Below are 18,993 nucleotides of genomic sequence, written 5' to 3'. Positions count from 1 at the left end.
CGTCTATCAGCTGTGGTTGCTCTGTGATAAAAACATGCACTGATTCATGTTGAAACCAAATCGCTATATTGCAATTCGTATGATTCGAAAATGTTGAAGTGAAATAAACTGTTCACATGACAGACACAATAAGGAATAATGAATATTACCTTGGCCGTCTTAGAATGCGTGGAGATTGATATGCTTTTATTTTTTATGTATAGAGAGAAATTAAAGGCAAACGAGTCCCATTATTTATTTCCAAGCCTGGAATTCATTCAAAAGTTCTTAGAACTCATGGAAATACACAATGTTCCACCTCATGAACATACAGTTGAATAAAACATACTTTTAGATGAATCATAGTTATTTTACCTCAAATTGAAAATTAGAACTTCATTCGCAATTTTCTCAACTGTGAGCATTTCCATATGGGACTCTTATGCTTTTATGGGCAGTATAGGTATGCTGAAAAAAGGATGTTGTTTTTAATACTTTTCCGAAATACTCATACATTGAAAAAATTTATACATTAAAATAATAGCTTCTCAAAAACGAGTCCTGTTTCGAAAAAGCAATAGCAAAGAATGGCATTTTTTGTCCATAGAAACGTCTATGAAAAATTTCAGCAAAGTAAAAAATGACTTAGAAAAAATAATTAGAACTAGGTAATTTTTTGAGGAACTACTCAGGAGACAACAGTTCTGGTAGACACGCAAGTTAACACACAGTTTAAACAGGAAGTGATACAACAAACCGATCCAGAAACAGTCCTGTCTCATCTCGTCAAAACTTTTGACTCAAAAGAAACAATGAAATCACAGTTGAACATAAAATTATTCCTTTTTTTAAGTTGAGCGGTTAATAAAAACGGATTGGTAAGGATTGTGATAAATAAAGAACCAGGTCATCAATATATTTCTATTTGATTTTGATTGACTTCGTAGCATTCTTATTCCACAAACTAAGACGTTGAATTTTCGGACTGTTTCTCGAATATAAAATTGTTATTATTTCAAATTAAATAATCTTCCTCTACAGGATATTTATTCTCTTCTAGATATATTCCATTGGATATGGTAAATAATTTTAAAATTTTGCCTTCTTAAACTCTAGCTCTTTTTACAACAATCAACAATCGATGTATTACTGCGAAACCTTCGAATTATGCTAACACTAAAACATGCCATCAATGCATATATCGTTACTGATATGCGCACTGTCTACTGTTAAAAGAAAATATTTCATAACATTCTACGACTCAGCTCTACTCTCTCGCACACCGATAGATCACTTGTTTTTATTAATCGTCTAGTTAGTTTTTTTTTCTCCTTTTTTATTATTTCTTATGTCCTTTCTGATTCGTTGCTGTCTCTATGAGGCGAATTCTCACGTTCCGCTATCGGCTCTAGCGGGCTGCCTGTGTGTGCAGTCGGTGTCTTACGTCTTGTTTTCTTCTATTCGCGTTGAAATTGGTCCAGGAAGATTAAAACTAAACCAGCTCGGTTTTTTTTTCGTGCTCATCTGTGCATTATGTTTGTGTTTTATGGGTTCCACTTAAAAACGAAATTAAACTACACATTGGACTAACTAACCTTAATTTAACAACTCTGTTTTTTTTTGCGTTCACTTTTTTTCTTCTCATCGTTTGTGATGCTATTGCTGCTGCTGCTGTCGCTGCTGCCTAGACTCTAGTGTGGAACTACCTGTTCAAGTTTTGTGGTCATTTCACTCAGAAAGGCTACAGCTTTAATTTTATTTTCATCACACGATGAGAGATTGGACTATTAAATTGTGCATGGGTGTATGTGTGTACGTGTCCCTAGGGGAGAAAAAAGCTCCATTTGCCACAGATTGGCTGCTTTCGCGAGTTGCGAGAAAGGTGAACCGAAAGGTTTCTCACCCAGATGATTTGTGGTCATAGAGTTCGACTAAACGTGCGATTTGTGTAAACGAATTTATTTTATTTGAGGCTGGGAGCAAGCTTTTGCTCTCGTCGCTGCCCCACGTTGGCCACAGCTTGGCCGCCGGTTGACTGCTTGGAAGGTAAAAATGAGGAGGCTTATGAGATAAACTGGATCTGCGGTTACGTCGGTTGCTCTCGGAATTAGCGTCTACGCCAGACCGGGTTTACGATGGGAATGGAAGACGCTCCGGGGTCCACTAATCAGTGCGGAAACCCGGCCGCCGTTCGCTTGCAGATTTATTGAAATTGATGCCCTTGGGCGATTTCGGTTTTAACGCTCGTTACACATGCATCAAGATTTTCATGCGTTCCGTGCTGGGCTCTCACGTATTCGCACCTCGGCTGGGAAGGAAGCAGGCGGTGAGAAAAATGATGATGATATTGGATGAGAGCTGACTTTAATTTGTGTGTGCTTAAACAGCGCGGCTTCGCCGTGCGGAAATTCCGGTAGCAGAATCGAGAGAAAATGTTGCACAGCGCAAAACGGCAGTCATGCCTGCCTGGGGGCTTTTGTGCAACCGAGTGCGACTGTTGGGATGACAGATGCGGGTGCCACAGACAGACACCTCGGGTTGGCGGCGGCGGCAGGGAGACGCTAGATGAGCAACAAAGTTTGTTTGGATCGGGAGCAGTAGTTTGAGGGGCAGCCGGTCCTAAATGCAATCAAAACGCAGCGAGGAGTGTCGACTGGGGGAGAGGGTGTAAAGCTTTTTTGCATTGTCGACGAGGAAAATAAATATTTGAACTTATGACGTGATACATTCTATCTTAAAGGGCGGGGTGTCTTGTACAAGTTTTCTTATCTAGTTACAATTTGGTTTATCGAATCCATTCGGCGGAAGAAGGAAACCGACTTTTTACTGACCGTTTTGTCCTATCGTGATCTAGGTTCATTCTGTCCGGTTGAAATTATTCATCTTTTTACAATAACGCTACTGGCACATAATTTTTTGATGGTTTACAAACTGGCCCAGTTTGGCTACATACATTTTTACAGCGTAATGCCATTCTACTATGATTGTCATACAGTGCTCTCTCCGAATTGATTTTGTTTTTAACATATTTACAGTTTTTTTATTGGACAAGAGGAATGATATTGCCTTGAAATAAACTTTTTGTTGTGGAAACACTAGCACTTGTCTTCTGAATCTTCACAAGCCTTGTAATTGGCTAAGAATCGATGCTCTTCGGCAAGGGAATGTCCCTTCAGCAAAACAAACGGATTTGTTAGTTAAAATAAGAAACAAAAACAACAATATTTGCTTGTTTGGTGGGTCTTCGTGGGTGATGCATTAGAAGGACGAAGCTTACTCAAACTTTCGTGGTCAGATCCAACGGGGTCGTACCTTGTAGTTTCATTCGTTTCACCTCCCGCTCGTATTCGGTTTCGGTGTCTTCGATTTCCGACTCGCTCCCGCTCCCTCGCACCATCGAGGATGGACTCTGATGCCGCTGGATGTGATGATTGTTGCGGTACTGGTGATGAAGCTGGTGATGGTGGTGGTGATGGTTGTTGTTGTTGTTTGGGAGGCTGTTGTTGTTGGTGTATTTGGGTAGCAGGGGGTTAGCGACGGGAGGAGAATTGCGATCATTGGAAACGACTACCAGTTGTTCGTCGTCACTATCCGCGCAGGAGACGGAGGTTCGGTGATCTTCCGAGGAGCAACTGCTGCCAGTTTTCATGCTAAGATCGATAGGGTTGTCTTGCTGTATAGTTCCACGGATTACTGTCGGGGATCGTGGAGGAGTCATGGTTGCCGGGACGACCTCCTCAGGTTCGGGCTCTTCCTTGGCACTGCCAGAGGTTTCATTACTGGGACACCGCTGCGATTCGAGGATCGCATCCAGGTAGAACCGTTTCGAGAACGAGTCCGGTGATTTGGTTTCTGCTGGCGCTGGAGCACTGCTACTGTTGTTGTTATTGTTGTTGTTGTTGTTAGTGCTGGTGTTGTGATTTGGTGTGAAGCGACTGTTGTTGTTGGCAAGCGGCGAACTGCTGAGGATCGTGGTTGGATCAGCCGGTTTCAACAGACCCTGATGGTGCGGATACAGAGCCGGGTGGAATCCGGGAAACATCAGGTGGGACGGAGGAAGGAAGCCCGGTGGGGGCATCAGTGGCAATCCTCCGAAGGGCAGTGGCAGGAACAGTTCTTTGTTGATTGAGGACGAATCGTGTAGCTTGCCCTGGCGCAGCAGTGCGTTCCGGCGATCGTTGATCTCGTTGGAGCTGTCGGAGTTGTGGCTGTCGGGAGAACTCACCGAGGGCGAAGCCGACGGATGTTTGCTGTATTCTTCCAACCCGAGGAGCATAAGTTCTTCCTTGGTGCACGGAGGTCGATACATTCCGTGAGGATACGCACCGGGAGGACCGAACATTCCGTGAACTGGCGGTTGACCAGGTTTCTGGCTGTTGGCAGCTTGCTGTTGAGCCGCCTGCTGCTGCTCTTGCAGCAAACAGTGGATCTTGAACCAGTTCGACCGACGACCGTACCGGGATCCACTTTTGGACATGCCAACCATGAGACACTTGCGCAGTCGACACGCTTTACAGGCGGTTCGGTTCTTTTTGTTGATAATACATTCGCCATTGTTTTTGCATTCCGATATCGAGGAGAGATTGTTGTAGGATCGACCGAAGAATGACTGAAAGAAAAGAAAGAGAACAAAATATGAAGTCAGTTTCAGTTTGTCATAGAACTGATCAGCAAAAAAAAGATTATTATTCTAAAGCAAGATGGAGCAGCCTGACCACCTCGTTTTTCAATTTCAATACAGCTTCGCCTAGTCGTTACCCGAAGAAGCTTACGCAATTGAGCCATTTGTCAGTGTTTGTAAGCTCTTAATAACGCCCTAGCACGCCCGGCAGGGGCTCGAGTGCTTCCCAACTCCGCAACCGGCTGCTGTACCGTACCGGCAATGCACACAAGCTGCGGCAGTCCATCAGTCAGGCCGATTTCTAATCAAGCGAACTTGCGTTGCACTATTAATTACCCACGCTGAAACTCGTTGCGAAGATGCCCATAAAGATGCACCACCAACGTCCGCATACCCAGGACACGCCGATAGGAAATCCACCGGCCGCGCGCCAAAGTCAGCACAACTCAGTGCATTTGATTGCGCACTCCGGTGACTCTCGATTTGAAGAAAGGAGAGAAATCTTACAGTTTATAAAGTGTCTCTAATTTATCACCACTTGTACTGCAGAGGTGGCGGCTCCGGCTGCTACTGCAGGGCTGTGTTCAGGAGCACAACAAGCAGCGAAACGAGCAACCGTTCTCATAATTAATTGCCGATCATGGTGCTCATTTGCACCCAGCTGATTGCCGCTGAACTCTATGCATAGAGAGCCTCTGGCCGTCGTGTATATCGTCCAATTTCGCTTTCCGTACTCTGAATATTCTGAAGAAATCCGTTCCGTCCGACGAAGAATACGATTAGGCACAAAAGATGAATAGGGCGCTTGCACGAATAGCGCTAAATACCGAATCAATCAATCACTCAAGCGTACTGTTCGGCCGCGGCTCGAAGAGTCCGAAGCTCAGCGCCGTCAACCGCGGCGCACTCTTCTCGACAGAAGCTAAATTACACAAATCTGTAATTACGCCGCTTCGAAGATATTGAACGCCAGACCCGGCCCCATTGTTACCGGCTGCTCCGAAACGGAGCCAGGGGCTCCGGTGGGGCGGCAACTCTTTTGTCTCTAGTCACGTCCGAGTGGGGCTGGAAGTGGCTAATCGTGTCTTGCTACATATCGAGAGCACTGGATCGGAAATAGTTGTTCAAAGCAGCTGGCAGGGAAATTGCACCAAAATCTGGCCGAAGATCTCGGCAGGGCTCTAATTACAGCCCGGGCGTCCGATCTGTCCGATTTCACAATTGACAAAACATGCACCCCGCCGCGGGTAAAGCCGCCCATCAAACGGAACTCACGGATCGAGAAAAATGAATCACCCGAGAACGGGGAACCTGCGCGAACGCAAAAATTTCATAATCATCATTGTTAAATACGCGCTTAAATCAAATTTATACACTCGCTCGCTGCTCGACTGGAAGAGAACTCTAGGGCACGGGTTTCTGACTTTTCGAGATCACTTGGCATTCGACGAAGCCGACGAAAAAGGTGTGGTGTGCGCCCTGATCTCGATACAACCGCAGAGGAAGAGGCTCGAGAGTCGCACCGCCAACAACTCGGTAAAGCACCGCGTCATCGCTGGGCCCGAAAGTAGCAGCACCAACAAGAAGCACCACCACGGCGCAGAACGATCCTTTCGGAAATAACGAGTGCAAACATTATAATAAATTACGATCTTTTACGATCGGTACTCGCTCATCGGTTTGATCGTGTAAGTATCCTCTGATTTGACGGGGAATGCGTGGTCGGGGCAAATGCACCAGAATTGGCGCAGAGTCACTTTCGTTGTTGTTGCATTTGATGCAGCGAAAAATGAAATGGAACAACAACAGTCTGACGTGCGACCGCGAATTCGTAAATCATTCTGACAAATTTGTAATTGCGGCATTTGTGCCATCCACACAGTAGGCGTCGAAGTACCGCAGCGCAGCTGCCTAAGTGAGGTAAGTGATACAAAATGGATGCAAGTTTGTAAAGTTCGACGCGGATTTCTAAAGAAAGAATGGAATGTAAAATGTAATAAAAACTGCACAGCGTTGACACTATTGACTTCAATCAAGTCCAAACCCGCTGAACGACACCTTCTGTGTCTCATTACTTATTATAATGATGGGAATCAGAACACCTTTGCCCGATTTGGAGAGCATTTGGGAGCGCCGGGCTGGGATGAATCATCGCTCATTCGAGAGCGGTGTTGTTCTCGCACCCAGCCAGCGGAGTGACAGTTCTGCTCTGCAGCCGCATACTGTGACAACCCACACGGACATGCAACCGGAGGGTATTGAGCAATGGCGGGCAAACTGCCTGCGATACAATCGAAATGATGAGTTTATTTAAATCGCTAATTAACATATAAAACGTTAGCGTTGCATGTGCAGCCGCGACTTTTCGGGTTGCACTTTTTGTCGTCTGTGCGGCGCGGCAAGTTCCCACAAATCAAAGTTCTAATTAACATTTGGCATTGCTGTACGGGGTCCGATGATTGGGAGCTAAACAATCACTTTTCGCAGACGGTCTCCCCCTGCACTTTTTCTGTTATTAAAAGTCGTGCATAAAATATCAAATTTATAGAACAGCAAACACCAATCGACTGAGCGCGAGGCCAAGCACGGTGTAGTTTTTTCCCTTTTTTGTACCGCGGGTCGCACTGCGCTTCAGCAGCAGCACGCCGGATGCGGACACAATGTTCCTATAAATCATAACGAAACTGCCGAGCTCCGACAAATAGACTCTTCGGAATGGAGCTTCAAAATCGGGTCCGAATTTGGAGGAGAGCTGAGAAACTTCCTCATTCCATACCGTGAAGGTCGTTTCATCAGATCGGAGGGTGCTCTTGATTCTTTTTCAACTCTTATTTCACGCTACGGTTCTAGGTTCATCCGAGTTCTCGATTCTTTTAAATGTCAGTGCTTTACAATGGGGTGCCAAAAGTTTGTATGCAACACAACCTTCCCTTCACTCAATCATCTCCAACGCGTGTTCTGGATGTGATCCGTGCCGTTCGCACGAACAAAAACAATCACCTCCAAACCGGAACCATGTTTTCACAGCTCTGACAGGCTGCTCCCTTCAACGTCATTTTGCGGCACAGCAGAAACCGAAGGGTATGCTTTTAATTAAAATAAAGTGACACGGCAATTTGGAAAGGAATTGCTCATCACACACCCCCACCCAGACAATGGCTGTGCTGCACATCGGGAAGATTCAGCGCAAGCCGGTCGGGATCCTTGCAAACTCCTACAACCGCACCAATGTGTCTCTGTCGCCATCGTCAGTCGTCGTCGTCGTTGTCGGCGTTGACGACAAAGCATAGACCGCGCTTATGCTAACAATATCATTCACTCCGCGACAAGTTGAGACATTGGGAACGGGTGGAATTTGTATGTGTCACATAAGAGACGTGCGCGGTTGGCCTGTGTCTGCCCTTAGACACACGCGAGACGGTTGTACCGCGCGGCACACATTGCGGGAGGTTGCGGTTGCATCAGAACTAGGTACTCGCTACCGTTGCAAACTGCCAACATTGCGCTGGCCGCTGGTTCGGACCCCGTTTATGTTTGTGGCACTGTCACACCGCTGTCAGTGTATCATAAACAGAGTTTCTTCGCGTACAAATGTTTTGATAGAAAAGAATAACGACAATCTTATTACCATTATGTACCGATTGTTTGGCGGTTTTGTCACTCCCCCGGTTCTGGGGTGGAAAAGAGGCCCGAAGGGCCGGTAATCGCTAGTATAACCATATACTACAATGTCTGGTTCACGTTGTTTTTCTCCACTCGCAGCAACTTCGACGGAACGTAGAAAAAATCGGTAAAATTAATGCGACCATATCACGGTACTGTACACACGTGCGTGTAAGTGAATAAAGTGCCTATGCAGTTGGCAACGCTTTGTCACTGAAAAGGGCGCTTATTTTCCGCTAGGGCAGGTCCAGCAGTTTCCTCAGTGATTGCGCGATAACTATCCGCCCCCGTTTAGCGACAACCGGCACTGTAGTAAAACCGTTTAGGAGTTTATTTCTGCCATTTCATTGTTTGGCTTAGATTGCTCAATTGTAGATCATTAGTAAGGTTGTAATTTTGTGCACTCGGGAGGAAATCAAGGTGTCCCGTGACGGAGGTAGCTAATGACGGGAAGTGGTGTCGCGGTGCTGGTGGAGGTGATTTTCTTCGCTCAGGGTTGGAGGGATTTATTCAAATGGAGATAAAAAAGTAGAGACAGAACTTATTGTTTTCTTATACATTATACTTCAAAGGCAAGTGTTGAAAATAGGAAAATGACACCATTTTGAAAGCTTAGCTGGCGGAAAAAATGGGCGTCAAAGTGAAAAGTTCTCATGATTCACAGTTACGGTGTACATTACAAATGTGGAGTGGTGATCGGTGTGATTAAAGAAGCATTAATTGCGTTTTTTATTTTTTAGTAGAGGCGGCGTGAAGAAATAAATTGCTTTTTTCACTTACGTTTAATTCTATTCATTCAACTGTACCGCCTAATTTAGGCAAAATTTGGGATAGCTCGTATGAAGAAGCTGTACAGCTCAATTATATCTTCAAAACTGCTAGAACAAGTTACACTGTTATATACTCTATGTAACACTGTTATGTATTCTATGGAAATATATAATAAACTAATGTTTGAGATTGTACTAGAAGCACTGCTGTGTATGTTTATGCTGTGAAAATTAAAATAAAGAAGGAATTGTCGAAATAAATGAAGGTTGTAAAGATGTGTGTTCACAGCAGGGGATACTGATTTTTTTTTTATTCCTTACATGAAGTTGTTAAAACCGATTCAAATAATGTTTGTTCAAAAACCAATGTTTATTAAGTAAAGAAACTGCACAAAAAAATGTGCGCGATATGAAGAAAGTGTACTAAAAATTTTCTGTCTATCTGATCTGTCTTTTTTCAAGCAATGAACATCCTGCGGTTATTACTCAATCATTGATTTGCATTAGTGCTCAGATGGCGTTTCAATGCTCTCGATCATTCTTTTGAAATAAAAATAAAGCACGGTTGGGAAGTAATTTATGTGATAATATCGCACAATTTGGTTTTAAAACGTTTTGAACCGCATTGTTATGCCGTGTAAAGTTATGAAAAGTAAGGAATGGGTGACTCAATTAGGTGAATATTTGTTTATACTCTGCTTGAGCGGTTGCTATGTGATAGAATATGTGATTTCTCCATTGGTGTCTTTTGAATTGGCGGTTTTGAGCGCAAGTATTCCGTCCACCTAATAAATAGCGTTCGAAATGGTACTCTATGCATGCGTCAGCGGTGTAAACAATCGATCAAATTTTCACACACGTATTTTAATGATTTCCGGAAAATTTATCTTGCAATTTGCGAATATTCAAAGGCATTATATATTATTACCAACACATTTTTTACCGTTGTTTGGAAGTCTTAACATAAATTGATCCGAAAATGCCTCACAACAATTGTCAAAAAACTGATGTAAAAATGTAAAATTATGTAAAATTTTAAACGAAAAAAACTGTTTTTTATAAAGACTCTTAAAGAAAATTGGTTGCTAATGTTTGAAAAAAAAGTGAAAAGGTTGTGTATGAGACACGACTGCAAGATTGACGTAGAAGTATGACAGCCTGTCTCATATCAGTAAATTTCTTGCAAAAAGTTTGGAATTGTTCTTAATTGGAACAAATCTGTTTGAAGGTCTGAAGCGATGAATTTTAGTAATAATCCTCTTTCAACTCTCTCTAACGTTAAATTTACGTTCGATAATCTTGCAGTAACATTTTTTTGACAGTAGCTTTTATCCAAAACTAATAACATAATTCTCTGAAAGGCCTCTGAAAGAGGCCTAAAAAAATCAAAATGTTGACTGGAGACGATTCACGGCATCTGGATATCATCTCGGTTCCAGAAATACTCATACTACATGGTATTCAGTCATTATGAGCTGTTTTCCAGCAATCGAAAGTCACCACCTTGAATTTCAATATGGCATCTAAGTTCAATATCGGGCCCTTTGTGTATCATCATGGCATTTGGTCATTTTATGCTGTTTCCCTGGAACCGGTAGTTTCAACCATGGATTTGCAAATTGCATCTGGGGTCGATTTCATCATTGCGCCTATATAAACACTCATATTAGGTGATATTCGGTTATTATTGGCTGTTTTCCGGAAATCAAAAGTCACCATACATATTTAAAAAATATGGCGTCTGGAGTTGAATTCCGGCTTCAGTCAACCATGGATTTCGAAATTGCGACTAGGGTCGGTTTTAGGACTCGGGACATTAACCCCATTTCAAGTGTTTTAACTGTTTTACCGAAACTGAAAGTCGCCGTCTTAAAGTGCAAAATAGCGTTTGAAGTTATTTCCGGTTTCAAAGCATCATTCTGGTTTCGGATATATTCATAATGGATGGTAATCGGCCATTTTTGGCCATTTTCCAGAAACCAAAAGTCATCATCGTGAACTTAAAAATAGTGTCTGGCGTCGCTTCCCATTTGTCATCCACTTTCAGTCTCGTTTATATTCCGATCGAAATCTGCGTTCAAAACTAGGCTTAGTATTTTACCTTTGTTATACTAAACAAAGGTTATAAAATCGGTCGAAAAACGCAAAATAGATCCAAGATCTGGAGGGCCGAATCGTATATACCATTCGACTCAGCTCGACGAACTGAGCAATGTCTGTTCGTGTGTATGTGTGTGTGTATGTGTGTATGTGTGTGTATGTATGTTGTCTGTATGTATGCGCCGCAAAATACTAACGCACCTTTCTTACAGAACGCAATATCCGATTTTGATGATCTTATACGCAAACGAAAGCTACTGTGCTCCCCCAGAATGCTACCGAGTGGATTTTTGATTAGTGGCTTAGATTTTAAAATATTGATCAAAGAGTATTTTTTACATAAGAAATTTAACTTTTAAGGCAAAATGAATGGCATGGAGAGCCATGTGTACACCAATTGACTCAGATCGACGAACTGAACAATTTCTGTATGTATGTGTATGTTTGCTTGTATGTATGTATCTATAAATATGTTGTTTATATGTATAGTATATCAGAATCGAAACAAAAAAATTACAAAATAAACGCTCATTTTACAGAACGCATATTCCGATTTTGATATTCGCATGCTCAAACGAACGCCATAGAGCTCTTTAAAAATCATACTAAGTGCGAATTTTTATTGGTAGCTTGAACTGGTGTGAATAAATTACCTTTTAGCTTTTTCTTAAAAATTTGAATTAGATTTTAGAGAAAACTGCAATGCTCTCTTAGCTCCTTTTCTGCCTTGTGAAGCTTCCGTCCTCACTTACTTCAAAATATATATTAAATTGTACGTTGAACCCAGATTTGCAAGGAATAATAATCTTCTACAGCTTTCGGGAGCCAAACATTGTAGCAAAATCTGAGCTCACAGTGTTCAAATGTAACACAATTGCAGATATTTTAAAAAAGCTTTACCAAAGATGTATAGACCTATTTACATACGAATATGTTAGTGCCACCCCTTTGCAATGCTACATTTTGAACAGCTGGAAAACTTTTTAGTTGAACACTTATTCTATGTTTTAAATTCAGTTTCGAATGTACTTTTCACTCGTGACCAGAAATCTACAGTTGATGGTGAACGTAATTGACAAAAAAAGGAAAAAGGTTTGATGAATTGTGAACATCGAGATGCGATGATTTACAGTTTGGATGAAACTGAAGCAACTTTACATGGCTATACACGTTTACTAGTGTGCGCAGGTGAAAAGTTACTTATCTCTATGATATGATACACTATGCTCATGTCAGATATAAATATTGCCTTCTAATTTAAGACTAAGTTTATAAGGTCTTCATTTCGAATTTTATCATACAGCCTAGACCATCGAAAGGAATTATGTTCTCGACTGCACTCTGAAAATCCAAATTTCGCAAATGTCGTAAAAACCTTCATTTTCAGATAATGCATTTGAAATAGAATTAAGTTGACAACTTTCATGAATAGTTTTTTTCCTGTATAATTCTGAACTATAATTTTTCGAGAACAGGTTTGTGAAAATTTGCTTAAATTCGTAAAAAATATAAGATGCTGATTCATAATTCTAGGTCCTGCGATTTCTAAAAATAAAGCGAAAGTGATATTCAAACCCGGATTATGGAGATGAAAAAAAAAAGAACCGCATTAAACTAGCATACATATTTGCTTTTCTAGTAAGAAATCACCATCATTGTTATCTATTACTGTTTCCTCACGTTCGATTATTTCAAGAAAAATTGAGTTTCTTCTATCTAGCATTTAAATATTGGTTTGTGATCGAAAAAATAACACTCATATACTCCAGTGACAACATCCATAATATTTGCGAAACCCGCGTCAAGCTTTAATTCGATTATGGTATTTGGTTCACCCTCTGAAAACTATCTTTTAAATTCGTTTCATTCATTATTGGAATTGGACTTACGTTGGAATACGATTTGTGGTTTACTGGTCTAATAAGTATAAAGTAATAGGTAGTTAGTATAACAAAGTGTTGCGTCAAACCATCCGCACTGCGACAGGAACGACTGTCCGCAACACCGTGAGTGACGCGAGAACCAAGCCAAGCTAGTTGGCGCGTTTTTGCTTTGCCACAATTAGGCTTTATTTGCGCCTCCCGCCAAAGCTGGTCATTGTTTGCGACCAGCTATAAAAGTGTACTTGCCATCTCAATCCGGTGTCAGTCGATAAGCGTACGGCGGCAGCGCCGTCACGCTGCCCGTTTGTAAATAGATTTAGAATAAATGTACAGTAGTAAAGTAAAGATTGTGTATTTCGCGGTGAGAAAAGAAAACTCGTCCCTGGGCCTTAATTGCCCTCTCGTGATGCCAAAGGGCGGAATTAGAACACAACGTAGGGCCGTGCGCGATCATATTTGGTGCCGTGACCAGGATTGCGCTAGTTTGGCATCACCCGCGAGTGGTTTCAATTCCGCCATGCAAAGGCAGTAGAAAGTTATTTTCGCCGCTGCTAGTGTGCGTTCTGCAAATTGTCGCAACCGCAGCAAATAGTTCCGTTCGAGTGCTAACTTTACTAACGGGACTTCACCCGCGTCGTTCTAGACCAACACTTTACGTTTGCGATGAACTTCTCGCGCGTTGAATATATCAGACGGTTGGCAGTCGTAGTCTGCAAGAAAACAAAGCCCACCAGTCTTGCCGCTACGCAATGGCAACAAGAACAATCACAAACGTGCGGTGAATGAAAACAATAGCCAGATGTAGATTTGTTCGTACAAAAGTGAGTGGAATTCGGACTACAAAGTTAAGTGAAGGTTGAACGAACGTTTGTTTTATGAATTTGCAACCGTAATAGTGAAAATTAGTGTGAAACATCTTCGGACAATGCACTATGGTCGGAATCGTGTGAATTATACGACAAAAATCTGACAATGGCTCTCGTGTGCCGCTCAGTGCTGAGTCAACGACGAGCAAGAAGTATAAAGTTGCCTTCAACAATTGGCGGAGTATGCCGTTCGCTAATTTCAAGGAATGCTGATCAACGGGACGAATCGACTTTCATCCGTTTCATCATGGGCAGCCATAAGCTTAAAGTGGCCAGGCGGTTCCGGTAATCGATGCCTCTAGGGGTAGCGCGTTTAGGTCAACCGCGGCGACCGAAAACTGCTGCCCCACAATCCTGCTTAGTTAAGTATTTAATTTTATATGCAACAATGCAGTACGTTTACGCTGTGACAATTTTCAGTTCATATCAGTTACCTGACTGTTTTCAACGGAGTCAAGCCTCCACCCGGACCGCTGCGTCCAAGAGTTTTCGGAGTCGAACCTCCGCCTGGACCTCTGCGTCATTATGTGTGTTTGGAGCCGTGCCTCCACTTGGATCCATGCGTCCCCGCCATGGAATGGTTAGCAGCCGTGCCTGCTTTCGATGGAGCTGTGTATTCATCCCGGACCAACGCGTCTGTACAAAGTGATGTTTATGGAACAGTGCCTCCATTGACGGACCTCTGCGTCCACGCTACTTTCGGAGCCGTGCCTCCACCCTTTCGGAGCGATGCCTCCAGGAGCCTAGCCTCCTTTGTGTAAATATTCGGAGTCGTACCTCCACCTTCCGGAGCCCTGCCTCCTCGTGAACATAGTCGGAGCCGTGCCTCCACCTTTCGGAGCGATGCCTCTAGGAGCCCTGCCTCCTTGTGTTAATATTCGGAGCCGTGCCTCCACCTGTCGGAGTCCTGCCTCCTCGTGTAAATAGTCGGAGCCGTGCCTCCACTCACCAGAGCGATGTCTCGCTCAGAGCCGTGAACATTTAGAGCCATGCCTCTACCCTTAGGATAAGTAACAGTCGACAAGCCACAAACAAGAAGTGGCTACATGGTATCCAGCAGCAAAGCATCAGGGGCAACGCGATTCTGGTCAACCGCGGCGACCGAAGCTGTTGCCCCACCCCCACCTTAAGTTAAGTATATATCAATACAAATTGGTTCAAAATCATTTACGCGGAGCAAATTTCAGCCAGAATCCTGCAGACGACAAGAACCGATCCGAAGCTTCTAATCGTCATCATCACAGCCTGGACGGTTATTACAGCTGCCAGCTTCGCGTCGCTTGTACTTCGTGTCATCGCTGGGTATGCCTGCCTGTCCCGCAGCCGCAGCAGTCTTCGTTCCTCATCGCTGCGTGATCGTCGTCAGCTACGCTTTGGCTCATCACCCCGTCTTCATCATCGCTACCCACCCTCGCTCGCAAATGGAAATTGGAACCTGGTGGTTCCAAGGGGGGGAGTATGTTGCGTCAAACCATCCGCACTGCGACAGGAACGACTGTCCGCAACACCGTGAGTGACGCGAGAACCAAGCCAAGCTAGTTGGCGCGTTTTTGCTTTGCCACAATTAGGCTTTATTTGCGCCTCCCGCCAAAGCTGGTCATTGTTTGCGACCAGCTATAAAAGTGTACTTGCCATCTCAATCCGGTGTCAGTCGATAAGCGTACGGCGGCAGCGCCGTCACGCTGCCCGTTTGTAAATAGATTTAGAATAAATGTACAGTAGTAAAGTAAAGATTGTGTATTTCGCGGTGAGAAAAGAAAACTCGTCCCTGGGCCTTAATTGCCCTCTCGTGATGCCAAAGGGCGGAATTAGAACACAACGTAGGGCCGTGCGCGATCACAAAGGTTTCTGCACCACTAGGTGGATTGATTCAGGTTTTTGATAGTACAATAGTTAGCATCATAAAATGAAAATGTTTGGTTTTGGTGGACCCTCAGCTAATTTCTCAATCGGGTAAGGCGAGAATGAAATCCGTTGAAACTGACTGTGTTATTAGCATTTGACAATTTGACAATTTTTGTAACTCCCACGATTTTTTCGGTGTTTCAATTTGCACTTCTATCCGAGAATGTTTTCGTTATACGTAATTCTACGTCAAAATACCGATCTTCGTCAAAGTTACCTTCGTAGCTGTTAAGTGACATGACAAACTGAAAAAATTCTCTTAAATATATTCTCGAAATCAAATGAAGTCTCATTTGTGTTCCACAAGGATTTGTTTTACGGTTTTATTTTTGTTTTAATATATTTGAACGATAAATATATACATCGGCATTTGTTTCAACGTTTGAACCTGTTGCGGATTTGTTTCGATGTTTAAATTTGTTTTTAATTTTATGTAAAATTCAAAAGAACTTGGGCGACCGCACATTTCGTTGTTACTCCTCCATGATGGATCTGAAGTAGTGAATTTGCACAAAGATCCATAGCGTATGGCTACTTGGGATTCGTTTAATCCCAACCTTTTTTTGTCCGCGTACCCCTTGGTGATATTTTCCATATCGATTGTACCCCGTGGCTTGGAATGTTCTCGCAGAGTGGGAGAAAATAGTGGTAGATCATGTTGTGGGAGTCTAGCTCAGGTTTCAAATTGAACTAAGGTTTGTTTGATTGCTACAGTCATTTTTTAAGAGCAAAATTGAACAATAAATGAAGTATTATAAAGAAAAATTGCTTTGTCCGCCATTACAGATTTTTCTTTCGCGTACCCCCTGAAGGCTTTCGAGTACCCCCAGGGGTACGCGTACCCCAGGTTGAGAACCGCTTGTTTAAGTAGATCTATAACGACACCGGCTACGTTCTTACGTTCGTTATGGTGAGGAAGAGGGTAGTAAGGAAGAAGGTGTAACAGTCGTTTATGTTGGAGACCAAGTTTACCTCTGCATGTCCACGACTACGACCGAAAGGACGGATTGTGTCACCGTGGTAAATAAGAAAGTCGAACAGTGTTGAGCGCAAAGTTATCTGATTAAGAATACGAACGATGGTTGACAATAAGTTTCAAAGCCCTACGAAAGACAAGTCCTTAATGCGAATGCAATCGATTTCGAACAAATAAAATTTAAAAATTTTTGATAGTGTTGAGAAATCAACATTTGTGATTGATCACATAAATTTAATATTTACAAATATTTATTATAAATACTTAAGCTGCTAACAAACAACGCTTATAAAAAAAAATTAAAAAACAACAAACGATAATTTTTTATGTAACTCGTGAAAAAAGAATTTCCAGAATATTCCAGTCATACCTCGATATAAGGCAGCTTCATTTTTATTTTCGTTACGTTATATCGAAGCAAAAAATATTTTTTCAAAATGTATGCAAGAATGTTTATGTTTACTTACAGATGCGCGAAAACCTATTTTCCATAACCTCTCAGTGTTTTTAAACCTTCCTTATGCTCATTTAGAAATATTTTCATAACCAAAAATTTTTTTTTTTTCAATTGTTACAAAAGGTTACTCAAAGATGCGTGAAAACCTGTTTCCCATCACCTACCAGTATTTTTAAACCATTTTTATGCCCATTTAGGACAATTTTCAACAAGCGATTTTTTTTTTAATTGATGCAAGACTGTTGATGGTTACTCAAACATGCGCGAAAACCTATTTCCTATCACTTATCAGTGTTTTTAAACCGCTCTTATGCTCATTTAGAGAAAATTCAACAAGCAAAAAAATTGTTTTTCAATTGATGCAAGACTGTGAATTGTTACTAAAGAATGCGTGAAAACCTATTTCCCATAACCTATTAGTATTTTTAAACCTTTCTCATGCACAATTTTTGAATTGGTTCCATTGGTTTCAAAACTTACTACAAACATTTTTTGAAGCAATTTTTACTTCAAAAACAGTTGCTGTAACATTTATTTACAATTTCAATACATCATAAAAAGTTACGTTATATCGAGATAAAAGATACGTTATATCGAGTTTACCTTGTATCGTGGTTGCTTTATATCGAGGTATGACTGTACTGAAGTTTTTTTAAACTGAACTTCAGTAAATAAAAGCCAATTTTTTCCCGAAAATTGTTTGTCAATTACTTTCTTTATCTTTAAGCAGAAAAAACACCAATCTGTTCCTAAGCCTGCAGCATTCAAGATCAGATGATTTGTAAAAATGTGGAGATTGTCAGGTATGTTTATAAAAAAACGTGAAGTTTCAGCCCTCTGAAAAAAAAAATAACATCTATAGTAGCTCAGGGATTCGATGTTAAATTTATGCATATTTATATTATAATGTTGATATCTGTTCAAAGTTATCAATAAGAATTTTCGATCTCATTCTGTTCTATTTCAATAAAAATATAAGCCGGAAAAATCGCCATAAAAATTGTTCTTCAAAATTTCTCTAACAATTACTGTGTTTAAAATAAAATATCCGCACTTATCGTCACAGAAAACAAATCGTCAGTAAAGTTCTGGGTCTAGGGGTAGCAGCAATGTCTAAACGCGGATGATTTCAAGTGACCTGAATAAGTAAATCGAATCCGTCATTTTTCATTTTCTTCTCGATAAATACTCAATAAAATTAATCAACTTAAATGTTTCTTTTTGAAGACGCTCAGAAAAATTAACAAAAATCATTTCAAATTTTCTTACGTTTGCAAAAAAGATACAGATCTTCAACAAAAGTTGTTTCGATAGACTCCGTCTGTTGGATAATAACCAATAAAACTCGAAAAAAACAGATTTCAAATATATTCTTGAAACCAGATGATGTCTTACTTGTGTTCCCCAAGGATTAATTTTTCGATTTATAGTTTTTAATGCAATTGAACAACAGAAAGGTATGAGGGAAACATTATATTCGTTATTAAAATAAAATTACAATAAAGAGTGAATCGATAATTATTGCGGCACTTTAGATCGATTGATGAGTTGGCTATAGTTGCTTTCATCCCGGCTCATTTCTTAGCCTTCCGAACAAAATTTGCGAAACAACAGTTTTCGACCCTGTCCCGCAGCGAAATGTTCGGGATGATGTTCATGATAATCGCTGATTCGTGGGGTTTGCGCGTTTTTGTCCATCTTCTTATTGGAGGTGCACCGCCAATCGTTGCTGGAAACTTTGGCAGACCCCTGAGATGGTTGAGTTGTTTCCTT

General features: G+C 41.7%; 1 protein-coding gene across 2 annotated transcripts in view; it reads right to left on the bottom strand.

Moving 5' to 3' along the window:
* Positions 1–1,034: 1,034 nt before the first annotated feature.
* The window catches only part of LOC129724488 (knirps-related protein), an 86,158-nt gene continuing 68,199 nt past the window's right edge, over positions 1,035–18,993 (bottom strand). For both annotated transcript variants that reach the window (XM_055679435.1, XM_055679434.1), the window contains exon 3: positions 1,035–4,588. In XM_055679435.1, coding sequence (XP_055535410.1) covers positions 3,257–4,588 — 1,332 coding nt within the window. In that variant the 3' untranslated portion in view covers positions 1,035–3,256. The remainder of the gene's footprint in view (positions 4,589–18,993) is intronic.

Source organism: Wyeomyia smithii, chromosome 2 (assembly GCF_029784165.1).
Source record: "Wyeomyia smithii strain HCP4-BCI-WySm-NY-G18 chromosome 2, ASM2978416v1, whole genome shotgun sequence".
Lineage (NCBI taxonomy): Eukaryota > Metazoa > Arthropoda > Insecta > Diptera > Culicidae > Wyeomyia > Wyeomyia smithii.
The sequence above is the reverse complement of the archived record's forward strand: the minus strand, read 5'-3'. Positions and strand labels throughout refer to the sequence as shown.